The 12,633-nt window shown below is 42.3% G+C and overlaps 1 protein-coding gene across 1 annotated transcript; it reads left to right on the top strand.

Moving 5' to 3' along the window:
• Positions 1–424: 424 nt before the first annotated feature.
• Positions 425–11,682, top strand: LOC135746480 (uncharacterized). The gene is made up of 8 exons (XM_065265141.2): positions 425–538; positions 625–657; positions 752–1,054; positions 1,226–1,555; positions 2,621–2,734; positions 2,823–2,847; positions 3,068–3,120; positions 11,630–11,682. Exons 1-8 carry the CDS (start codon positions 457–459, stop codon positions 11,680–11,682), a joined length of 993 nt encoding a protein of 330 aa, XP_065121213.2. The 5' UTR covers positions 425–456.
• Positions 11,683–12,633: the final 951 nt, after the last annotated feature.

Raw genomic sequence — 12,633 nt, 5'->3', positions numbered from 1 at the left:
GAAAATATATTTAATTTTAACCTTTATGTTTACAGGTTCGTAACAAAGTTTTTCTTCCAATGTAACGTGAATATGTTTCCTTATATTGAAATACATGGAGGGCTAAATGTATTTTTTAATGCTTTACAATTGATTTACTTTGAAAATAGATTTCAAAATATACAAAAAACGGCCAAAAATATATCGGTGAAAAAAATATTTTGTAAACATATTAAAAAATATTTATTTTTGTATATTTTGAAATATATTTTAAAATATATATTTTTTGCCATATGGGTAGGGTAAATGAATTTATATTGTCCAGGTTAAAAGTAACAATAAATTCAAAGTGTTAATAATACTGAAGCATGCAGCAGTGTTTCCGCCTTCACAGTGTAACTCTTATAGATTCTTTAGTGTGATCACTGAATCACTTTGTGCAGAGCAATGAAGCTGTAACAACAATTTGTATGCTTGATGCTTATAACTAAATCTGTGCTGTTACAGTCAAACAAAACTTTCCCAGAAACTGAGATGGTCGCTGTGTTTCTGCTCGTGTGTAAGTGTTACTGAAACTCCTAAATAATCCTAAAGTATATAATGATTGAGGTGTTTGATAATAATGATTATTTTTAATATTTTCAGGCATCTCACTGAAGCTGTTCCTTCAGACTCAAGGTACGTTTGAATACATTAAATGTACAAGACCAAATGACTCTGTACATATGGGACTATTTGCAGATTTTTAATGTATTTTTTTTCTACTTAACAGGTCAAAACATCCAAAAAGCAAAGATTTATGGTATATCCAGAGAGATTCCAGAAGGCGATAACCTTGAGGTAACTTGCAGCACGTTTGGTTATACAACAAAGATTAATGTTTATTTATATCTGTGTCAAAACGGGAAAGCTATAGAAATGAAAAGTCAATGCAATTACGAAGACACAGTCTTTAGAATAGAGCATATAGAAAAGAACAAGACAGGAAATTATAGCTGTGTGTTCTCAGAAGATCGTTTGAAAACAACCGAAGTGATGGGATATGGCGAAAACCACATCTTCATAAATGTGACCGGTGAGATATGACACTTATATTTCTCAATGTTTCCGTCTCTGAACACAAACACTATTAAGACCCTTTATAGCACATAACATAAATTACCTTTGTGCAGTAATTTATGAAACATCATAACATAACAGTTTTAAACATTAAACATTGACCTAAAGTATCTTTATCTTCACCCAGACTCCAAGAGACTCCAGACTTTAATTCCTGCTGATATACGTTTACATGAGTCTGAAGTACAAGAGGGCAGTGATGCTGAGTTCACCTGTACACCATCAAAGCCTTTAAACAGAACCCAGACCAGACAGTTGATTTTAGCAATTTTAATAAAAATTGGAACGAATGGCTTTGTAGTCAGTTTTTTGGACCCAAACGAGACAATGGCAACATTCACGCTCAGGAAGATCAGGAAGGATGATGCTGGAACATACAGTTGTGTTGTGATGTTGAACACACTCTTTCATCCAGAAAAGTGGGTCTATGGAAATAATGTAGACCTTCACATAACAGGTAAAAATAGAAGAGGACAAACAAAACAAAACCTAACACTGTATTCTAAAATGAGTAAAGCTTGACTTTAAAAAGTTTGTGTTCAGTTACTATAAAGTACCACTAGATTTTATTATATTTATATATTGAATTGATGTTTAGAAATGTAGATCAGTGTTGCCAACTTGGCGACTTTGTCGCTAGATTTAGCGACTTTTCAGACCCCTTTAGCGACTTAATTTCAAAAAAGCGACTAGCGACAAATCTAGCGACTTCTTCTGGCGTTGTTGGAGACTTTTGGAGACTTTTTACGTGACACTCAATCTTCTCAATGAGCAGCTACCGCTGCTTCCGTGGGCTCCACCTCCATCCCAAAGCATTCACAGGCAGTCTAGTCCTCGCGCAGCAGAGCAGAGTCTCTCCCAGCTGCAGTCAGGGCAGGAGAAGTGGTTATCTATCCGCGTCCAGACGGCATAATCATGCACGCGGGAAGCCGGAGCAGGCGGATCCCGCGATGGCTTACATTAATGGCGAGATGTAAATGTAAAATGGTCTTTGAATAAAATGAATCACTGTACATAAAATAAATGTACTTGAGGGAGCTGAGCAGCAGCACATTTAGAACAGACAAAACTGTACGGAGCTGACGCGTTAATGGGCTATTTACCTACAAAACAACGTTTCCCATCATTTATCAGTGTATGTTTTGAAACTGGACTGTTTGGCCATAAAAATGAACATACACACATTTCGTTTTATGAGAACATAAGCAGATAAACAAGCAAGAAAACATTTTCAGGCATTCATGTGTATTAAAATAACATTTTTGACAGTTCAGAGAGAAAGAGAAACCTGAAAACAGCCAATGTAGTAAGAATGCAAATGCGACGTGATGACGTCACTGTTATGCAAATGACGCAATGACGTAATCTAGCGACATTTAGCGACTTTCCAAGCAAGCTTTAGCTACTTTCCATTGAAAATAGTTGGCAACACTGATGTAGATACTAAACTATACTAAAACAGAAGAATTAAGATCAACTCACAAACTAGGATTTTTCTGATTGTGTGTTTTGTTTTTGACAGCTGCACCTGTGGTGTACTGTAGCACTGGAGAGGTCAAAATATTTATAGTGTCTTTAATCTTATTGTTGTTCATCATTCTGTTACTGGGAATTTTGGCAATGATCCAAAAGCAAGGTACAGTAGCTTTAAACACTTTCCCATGAACTCGAAACATTATTTGCTATCTAGAAGAGTTCTGCTAACACTATTTCTTCTTTAATAGGAAGTCTTGGATGCCTTAATGAAAGGTCTGTTAAAAAAGTATTCTTTATATTTTCATTTATGCATTTGGCAGATGCTTTTATCCAGAGCAACTTACATGGCGTTTTATTTTATTAGTATGTGTGTTCTCTGAGAATTAGACCCATGTCCTTTTGCGCTGCTAATACAATGCTCTATTATTAAGCCTCACTGAAAAGTTTTTTATTTTAATGAAAATAACTGATATACTATATATGTAATAAACAGATGTGTGGAGAACGAGGGGGAGACCAGAGAAGTAGTCCGAGTACGCCATGAAGGTATTTGTAAGATGGTCTTCTTTAATATTTATCACACAGCCTACAGACTATATTTAAACTTTGTTTTAATTTGCGTATAATTTAACTCACATGCATATCTAAATCTGAGTTTTGTCACTGTTATACTAACAATAACTTTAAGATAAATTTCCCTCGACTACAGTGATAGAGCTTTCAAGACTCAAAATGTAATAAACAGCAATGATGTCTTAGTAAACCTGCTTTTACATATATCTGCATATATGAGTCGACCTTATGTTCATTCCATACTTTAACCACTCATAAGCACTTTCACAAACTGTATGCATGGTACACTCCAAAAAATAATGTTTTTTAAAGGAATAGTTCACCCCAAAATGAAAATTCTGTCATCATTTACTCCCATGTTGTTACAAACCTGTATACATCAATGGGGCCTCGGATCGGTTTAGTTACAAACATTGCTCAAAATATCTTCCTGTGTGTTCATCAGAACTAAGAAATTTGTACAGGTTTGTAACAACATGGGAGTGAGTATATGACGACAGAATTTTCATTTTTGGGTGACTTGTCCCTTTAAAAGGTCTTCACAGTGATGCCAGAGGAACCATTTTTGGTTCCTGAAAGAACCCTTCAGTCAAAGGATCTTCGAAGAAACATTTCTTTCTTACCTTTGTATAGTCTACGGTTTTTCACTACTAACCTTTATTATTTAAAATAGAAAGGGTTTTCAGATGTTTAAGATTCTTTATGGAACCATTCAGCCAAAAATGGTTCTTCATGGCATCGTGAAGCACCTTTATTTTTAAGAGTGTAATTGTCACGATCGGATTAGACACCGAATAAGGAAACTAAAGATGAACCCAAACGCAGACCCGAAATACAAAAATAAACTATGATTTTATTAATACAGAACATAAATACCCACGAGGGGGGAAAACGTCTCGGGTTACGTATGTAACCCTTGTTCCCTGAGAAGGGAACGAGACGCTGCGTCGCCATAGAGACGCTATGGGAACGCCTTCAGGTGTGAGTGCGTCTGAATGTGTATATTAAATCCAACCAATGGTGGGGCGTGACGTCACCGGCGGGGTGACGCAGGAGCCGGAAAGCATAAAAGGCGACGTACAACCACGCCCACATTATCTGAAATATTGCCGAAGACGGCTTACAGGTACGCAGGAAGTATGGCAAAGGAGACGCAGCGTCTCGTTCCCTTCTCAGGGAACAAGGGTTACATACGTAACCCGAGACGTTCCCTTTCGAGGGAACTCGCGCTGCGTCGCCATAGAGACGCTATGGGAACGCTATACCCAATCCGCCAGACTACGAGTGCCTGTCTGTGTGTAAAAAGCACAACTAAGACCTAAGCACCAAAGATCCAGGAGTAGGAGTGAGATCCAACTCATAAAACTGTACAAAAGTGAGCGGTGAGGACCAGCCTGCCGCATCACAGACATCCTGGACAGAGGCACCTGCCCACAGGGCTTTAGATGCTGCCATACCTCTAGTTGAATGCGCTCTGACGGTTAAAGAAGAGGGCCGTACAGAGGCTTCATAAGCAAAAGAGATAGCCTTGACTATCCATTTACTCAAAGTTTGCTTTTGTGGCCAGGAAACCTTTCCGGGCCGAACCAAAGCACAAAAATAACTGCTCTGCTTTCCTGAACTCCGCTGTTCTGAGCACATACATGTCCAGTGCTCGTACTGGACAGAGTAAATTAAGCTTTCTTTGGCTCGCGTCCTTAAATGGTGGAGGGCAGAACGCCTGCAAGACTATGGGGCATGGTATGTTGCTCAAGACCTTCGGAACGTAGCCCGATCTAGGGTATAGAAAAACCTTTACCATGCCGGGAGCGAACTCAAGACAGGTTGGCGAAACTGAGCGAGCCTCTAAATCTCCTACCCTCTTAAGGGAGGTAATAGCTAGGAGAAATATAGTTTCCAGAGTAAGAAACTTTCTGAAATTATATCAATGGCTCAAATGGTGCCCCTGATAAGTCCTCCAGGACCAGAGACAGATCCAACGCAGGGATCCTAAAATGACTCGCAGGCCTCAGCCTCCGAGTGCCACACAGGAAACGCATGAATAGATGGTCTCTACTTAATGAGGGACCGACCACTAAGGTATGAAAGACAGAAGCCACATAAGCCTTAATTGTCAAAGGAGGCAGCCCTGCTGCAAACTGCTCTTATAAAAACTCCAGAACTGTACCAAGGGGCAGTTAACTGGGTCATATAAGTGCTCTTGGCACCACGTAATTAAAGTCTTTCTTCAAATGCGTACAATTTCCTGGTGGAGGGAGCTCTGGAAATAAAATAGTCTGCACAACCTCAGTTGAGAGACCCATTTCTATGAGTCTGTCCTCCTCAGAGGCCAGACCCAAAAACTCTAGGCAGGGGTAAAACACAGTGCCCCTTGCCTGAGACTACCGATCCCTCCAGATCGGCCCCTGAAATGGGGAGTCTTCTAGGAGAGAGACCAGGTTCGAAAACCACACTCGGGTCAGCCAACACGGGACTATGAGCAACAGCTGCGCCTGTGCTGCCGGACCCTCTCCAGAACTCCCGGGAGCTGAGCAATTGGGGAAAAACACACAGGAGGCCCTCAGACCCTTCCTGTGTCATGGCAACCAGTCCGAGTGGGACTGGGTGAAAAAGAGAAAACCAAAAAGTACAATGTGAATTCTCCTGAATTGCAAACAGGTCAGCTTTCGCTTGGCCGAACCTGAGCCAAATTTGCTCCCCCACATGTGGGTGGAGTCTTCATTCCCCAAGCTCAACGCCTGCCGCAGCAGAACGTCTGCTCCTTGTGGACTTACATAGATTTGACCTTATGGTCTTCCATAGCCACTTCCCGGCTTTAGAGGGATGCATCCGTCATAAGCCTGATGTGACGACCTTGAGCCCCCGATATTGGCCTTCATGGGAAAGGAACCATGGTTTCTTCCATAATACTAAGGCACAAAGCATCTGCGTGTGACCTTGATCATGAGAAACGGGTTGCCCCTCAGGGAACCCCATGGTTAAAAGGATGGATTCTTTACGAGCAGGAGACAACCGTGCCTGCAGTCATTGAAATCCATACCACGCCCAGAAAAGAGGTCCTCTGTGCTGGAGAAACATACTTTTCCTGGCGTTTATTTGATGGGACATTTTTGTCTCTTTTGGCTTTCCATAACTGATCACAGCTAGAAAGGGATGCGTCTGTCATTAATGTTTTGCGGCGACAGACCGCACCTAACTTGGGGCCTGTAAACAAATACCCAAAATTTTTTCCATATTCTTAGGGCACGAAGACATATGCGCGTAACCCTGAACATGTGAAAAAGCCAACACTGGCCTTTTTTGAGAAAGGAACCATAGTTTCTGCCATAATACAAAGGCACAAAGCATTCGCGTGTGACCTTGATTATGCAAAAACGGGTTGCCCCTCAGGGAACCCCATGGTTAAAGGATGGATTCTATACGAGCAGGAGACAACCGTGCCTGCAGTCGTTGAAATCCATACTACGCCCAGAAAAGAGGTCCTCTGTACTGGAGAAGCACAATTTTCCTGGCGTTTAGCTGATTGGATATTTTTGTCCTTTTGGCTTTACATAGCCGATCCTCAGCTTAACAGAAATGCATCTGTCATTAATGTCATGCGACAACAGTCTGCACCTCACTCCGGGCCTTAGACAGAAACCCAGCATTTTTCCATATTCTTAGGGCACGAAGACATGCGCGCGTAACCCTGAACATGATAAAACGGCCAACACTGGCCGAAAGGAACCATTGTTTCTTCCATAATACTAAGGCACAAAGCATCTGCGTGTGACCTTGATCATGAGAAACGGGTTGCCCCTCAAGGAACCCCATGGTTAAAGGATGGATTCAATACGAGCAGGGGACAACAGTGCCTGCTATCGTAGAAATCCATACTACACCCAGAAAAGAGGTCCTCTGTACTGGAGAAGCACACTTTTCCTGGCGTTTTAGCTGATTGGACTTTTTTGTCCTATTGGCCTTCCATAGCTGATCCGCAGCTTAAGAGAGATGCATCTGTCATTGATGTCATGCAGCGACAGACCACACCTCACCTCGGGCTTTGAGACAGAAACCCGAAATCTTTACATATTCTAGAGTACGAAGACATGTGCGCGTAACCCTGAACAGGCAAAAAGGGTTGCCCCTCGAGGAAAAACCCTGATTTTAAAACCATCACTTGGTGTGCGATTGACCTAGCTTCAACTCATTCACTTATGTGAAAAATGGACATGACACGAGCAGGAGACATCTGTGCCTGCATCATCGTAGAGTTCCATAATATCCCCAAAATGTGATCACCTGTGTTGGGACTAACATACTTTTCTTGGTGTTCAGTCTCAACGCTAGGTATCTAGATGTGCAAACACAACATCTCGATGCTGTGCTGCCATCTGTGCTGACTGTGCTAATATTAGCCAATCATCAATATAAATAGTATGCAAATGCCCTAAAGATGCAATGACGCCAGGGCAGCTTACACATTTTGTAAATGTGTGAAGGGATAGATCTAGGCCGAAGGGAAGGCTGATATTGGTATGCCATGCTCCAAAGGCAAACCTGAGATTCTGTGAGCAGGAAAAATTAATTAACAAAAACCAGTCCTCGGATCTGATTTGAGATAAATGTGAGTGACTGTCAACATCATGAACCATAATTTTGTGACAGTTTCGTGTAGCCTTTGAATAAAAGGAACTCCAATTCCTGCTCTAAAATTAGGCATAGCCTAATTTTCTGTGCATAACACCCATTGAGATATGTTTGGAATGTTTTTCCATGCTATTATATTTTTTACCAAGGGAACCTGATTTACTGTGCTCTGTACTACAAGAGGCAGAGTGTTCACAGTTAATACAGGAGGGTACTGAGAAGTGTGGGGACCCATAAAAGGCGGATACAACCCACACTCCCCAGGAGGGCATACCCTGATAGGGCTTTATATATATATATATTTGACAATGTTGGAGGCTTTAGGGATGAAGCCACTCATGGCAACATAAAAACATCCTCTAAATATAGCCTATTATGTTTAAAAGCTAGCTGAAGTGCTTGTGTAAACATGGTCTTTTCCATGACTTGCATAATAATGGAGATCAGGAAAGAAAGAAAGCCTCTGGTGTTGAGATTGCACTCATTTTGTAAGAAAACTCTCATCTAATTTGCTGGATGATATAGTTTCTTTTTTTTATATATATATTTATTTATATATATTATATATATATATATATATATATATATATATATATATATATATATGCTGGTTTATACATATTAAAACTAGCAGTTACGAGAAACAACCTCGATAAACTTCTCATTTAATAGACCGGTCGAGGCGGGCCTCGAACCGCAAGACACGCGAACATCGTCTGACACAGTCAAACAGTAAAGCACGGGCTACCGATCGGGGCGGGAGAAACCGACATGCGGGCTCCCGAATCCCTCCCGATAGCAATGATAAGTGCACACCGCCTTAGCGGACGCGGATCTGAACCGGTCGGTGAAGAGAAGGGCTGTGTTTACAACATATATCTCCTCAGAGGTAAAACATTGCATAGAGCTCCCGTTCGGGTTGGAAGTGACCGCAATGCGTGCTTCCAAACCCTCCCGAGGCAGAGCTTTCACGGTCAAAGTACACTAACGTTACACCACCTCAGTGGACGCAGGACTTAAGCCGCGAGAAACGCGATCATTGTCTTGACTCATCAAAACAACGACACACAGCCCGAGTGGTGTGTGGCTGAGTTTAAGCATTTTGGAAGGGCTCTGGCAGCTTATCGTGCGGACGCTCTTCCGGCCATTCGGATTAAACTTCGACACATGCAGCTCGTATACTGAGCTTGATTAAATCATTACATTGCGGAGGGAGGATAGCTATGAGTCTTCACCACCCTGTACTCGAATACATCAACCCCCTCGGGGGGAAGATTACACGAGATCACGTCCCTCTCAATGAGGGGAAGTGACTGCAGTGCAGGCTTCCACACTCAGAGGAGGAACAACGGAGCATTTTGAAAGGTAAAGTTATCATAATGAACACACGTCACACCGCTCCCTCAAGAGCGGCGTGAGCGTGCTCAGCTCCTAAACTTTCTGATTTCTTATTTTCCTTCATTATCAGCCACACAGTTAAACTATTCAGTCACACAGTTTTAAAGCTATTCAGACATTCTTTGACACACACACACAGATAGCCGTCTGAGGCAATAGAGATAATGTGGGCGTGGTTGTACGTCGCCTTTTATGCTTTCCGGCTCCTGCGTCACCCCGCCGGTGACGTCACGCCCCACCATTGGTTGGATTTGATATACACATTCAGACGCACTCACACCTGAAGGCGTCCCCATAGCGTCTCTATGGCGACGCAGCGCGAGTTCCCTCGAAAGGGAACAGAATATAAACTAAACACTGGTAAGACACGTAGCATAAACTGGAATAAAACAGGAACTTGAAACAGAGCACACGGAGAACATGAAACTCTGAACATACAACAACGCACGCACACCACACAGAGAACACGAGGGCATAATATAGACAGCACATAAATGGGGAACAGGTGAACATAATTAATCACGTAAGACCCAAGTACATAAGGGAGTAGGGTAAAAGTGACAAGACACTGGGAACACGTGTCACACATACATGATGTGAAAACACACGTGTTCCCACATAAACACAATGCTGCCATAGTCTTGCCCTCTAACATCCCACCTGGATAATAACCGGGGTCAGGCAAGACCATGACAGCCACAAAACACTGGGAACATGTGGAAGCCACACCACTATATGCCTCCACATGCTCCCACACAGAACATAGTACTGTCATGGTCTTGCCAGATACACTCAGACCTGAGTCTAGTACAAAAGCTCTGGCAAGCCCATGACAGTACCCCCATCTACAAAGACGGATACCAGACGTCACAAACAAAACCAAACAAAGACATTAAACACGAGGAACGAGAGACTGCACAACGGAGGACAACCATGACAAAATAACAATAAATAACAATGGCAAACAAACATAAATGACAAACTGGTTGGGATGATTCAACAAAAACAATACATGATGAAGGGGTGGTGGGGAAAAAACAGGGGGAACAAAATGTCCAGGGTGATGAAAAAGAGTCCCCGAGTTCCACGGCTGAAATGCCGGCTGGTGACGTGTCCCCGGCTGCGCCGGCGGGTGACGTGACTCCGGCTGCGCCGGCGGGTGACGAGTCTCCGGCTGCGCCGGTTGTAGCTGCAGCTCCGACGCCCCCTTCGTCCTCTTCCTCCTCCGTCTGGAGACTGGACGGACCTCTGGTGCGGGCGTGGTCTCCGATGCCGGAGAGACGGGAGGCGATCTCTCCAATCTGATAGCCCCAGTCATGATGCCCCTCGGGCTGGATGGAGTCAGGCTAGATCCGGCAGGCTCAGCTGGTCTCTGGGATTGCTGTCGGTTCTCGAGACAGTCAACCAGGTCCCAATATGAAAGGTGAAGTAATCCCTCTCTCTCCCGAACCGGTGGAGGCTCATTCATTCCAGCAACCAAATAAGCGCTGGCGAGGACCTCCGGGTAACACCCCTTGCTTTTCTCCACCGCCTGGGCATAGTCCCTGAAGGGAAGACCCCTCTGCGGTGGAAATGGACCACTGCCCGTGAGTGTCTGTGTGGAGATGAACGACCACCACTCTGGGTCGGAAGCACACTTCATAGCTGGTCCGCTGGGTTCAGTTTATTGCGTGCGTTCTGTCACGATCGGATTAGACACCGAATAAGGAAACTAAAGATGAACCCAAACGCAGACCCGAAATACAAAAATAAACTATGATTTTATTAATACAGAACATAAATACCCACGAGGGGGAAAACAGAATATAAACTAAACACTGGTAAGACACGTAGCATAAACTGGAATAAAACAGGAACTTGAAACAGAGCACACGGAGAACATGAAACTCTGAACATACAACAACGCACGCACACCACACAGAGAACACGAGGGCATAATATAGACAGCACATCAATGGGGAACAGGTGAACATAATTAATCACGTAAGACCCGAGTACATAAGGGAGTAGGGTAAAAGTGACAAGACACTGGGAACACGTGTCACACATACATGATGTGAAAACACACGTGTTCCCACATAAACACAATGCTGCCATAGTCTTGCCCTCTAACATCCCGCCTGGATAATAACCAGGGTCAGACAAGACCATGACAGCCACAAAACACTGGGAACATGTGGAAGCCACACCACTATATGCCTCCACATGCTCCCACACAGAACATAGTACTGTCATGGTCTTGCCAGATACACTCAGACCTGAGTCTAGTACAAAAGCTCTGGCAAGCCCATGACAGTAATTGTGTTGATTCTACAGCACTTTTACTTTGCACTTTAACAAAGAGTATCCAATTATCACATCACAGTATCTCAGATTGCACTTATTTTATATATCGCTTGTGGAATTAAGAAATGTAGAAATGACTTTGATTTCTTTTCATTGAAATCTATAACAGAAACAGGTGAAGCTGCTTGTGAAATACAAAGTGTCAGGTATGCCAGTAAATAATCAATAAATCAAAGCTTTATATTTTGTCTTTCCTTCTTTCTAAACATCTTATTTTGTTAGTATTGCTCTGACTGTTATAATTTTTTTTTTCCTCATTATGTTCTTATATGATGTTTCTTTTCTCTGTTCCTTATTACATGGACTGATTCCTCATGAATGCTGTAAATGTGCACAGTGAGGTCTCTGAGTGGGATAAGTTCTCTGATACTGGTACGTCTGTGTTCTCACAATCAATATTATATAACAATTATTTGAACATAATCAAGTAGAGATGTTCAATGGTTCTCTACTAAACCCCATCATAATCTTAAAAGGCTTTAAGACATTTTTTAAATGTATATTGAAGTGCATAAAGAGGATTTTGAGGATATTTTATAGGGTATCTAGAGATCTTAAAAGTTTTAGACAGCGGGGTTTCCATCCAAATGTAAAGCGAATCTTTTCAAACTTTGCAATCAAAGAAAAACAAACAAATGCAAATTAGGTGCTTTGTCATTAAGCTGTTTAAGCAAATAACGTTGGTATTGGGAACCTAGTAAACAACAGTAAATAAAACAAGGCACGCTTAGAAAATGGAGACATAACTACAACTGATTTGGCAAGTTATAAATTTACTAGCAGTGCAGCTTGTAATTGGCAAATTGAATACTGTGCACAGAAGAAGAAATGCAGGCATTTTTCATGCAGGCACTAGCAGCAAGGGCATTGCGACTTTACATTATATGGTAAAGACAATTTCAGCTGATACAGCTAGACGGTAAGTCTTGTGGGTTTAAAATTCACTATGTCAGAATTTACTCAGCAAATGCATTTCCATCTCCCATTATTCGCATTTGTGACCAGTCACAGAAAGTAGGGACACTAGTCGGATCTGGGGCATTTTGAGTTATTCACAGATTCTGAAAGTGCAGTTTCTAAGCTTTCCAACGAATAGTAACACATGGAAATCTT

The sequence above is a fragment of the Paramisgurnus dabryanus genome, chromosome 9 (genome assembly GCF_030506205.2).
Source record: "Paramisgurnus dabryanus chromosome 9, PD_genome_1.1, whole genome shotgun sequence".
NCBI classification, from domain to species: domain Eukaryota; kingdom Metazoa; phylum Chordata; class Actinopteri; order Cypriniformes; family Cobitidae; genus Paramisgurnus; species Paramisgurnus dabryanus.
This window is presented reverse-complemented; position numbering and strand designations above follow the sequence as displayed.

Excerpts from the sequence above, each read along its gene's own strand:
- LOC135746480 (XM_065265141.2), top strand. The coding sequence starts at position 457 with ATGCTTATAACTAAATCTGTGCTGTTACAGTCAAACAAAACTTTCCCA. Across the intron at positions 658-751 it reads GCTGTTCCTTCAGACTCAAG|GTCAAAACATCCAAAAAGCA; the intron begins GTACGTTTGAAT and ends TCTACTTAACAG. Across the intron at positions 1,556-2,620 it reads TGTAGACCTTCACATAACAG|CTGCACCTGTGGTGTACTGT; the intron begins GTAAAAATAGAA and ends TGTTTTTGACAG.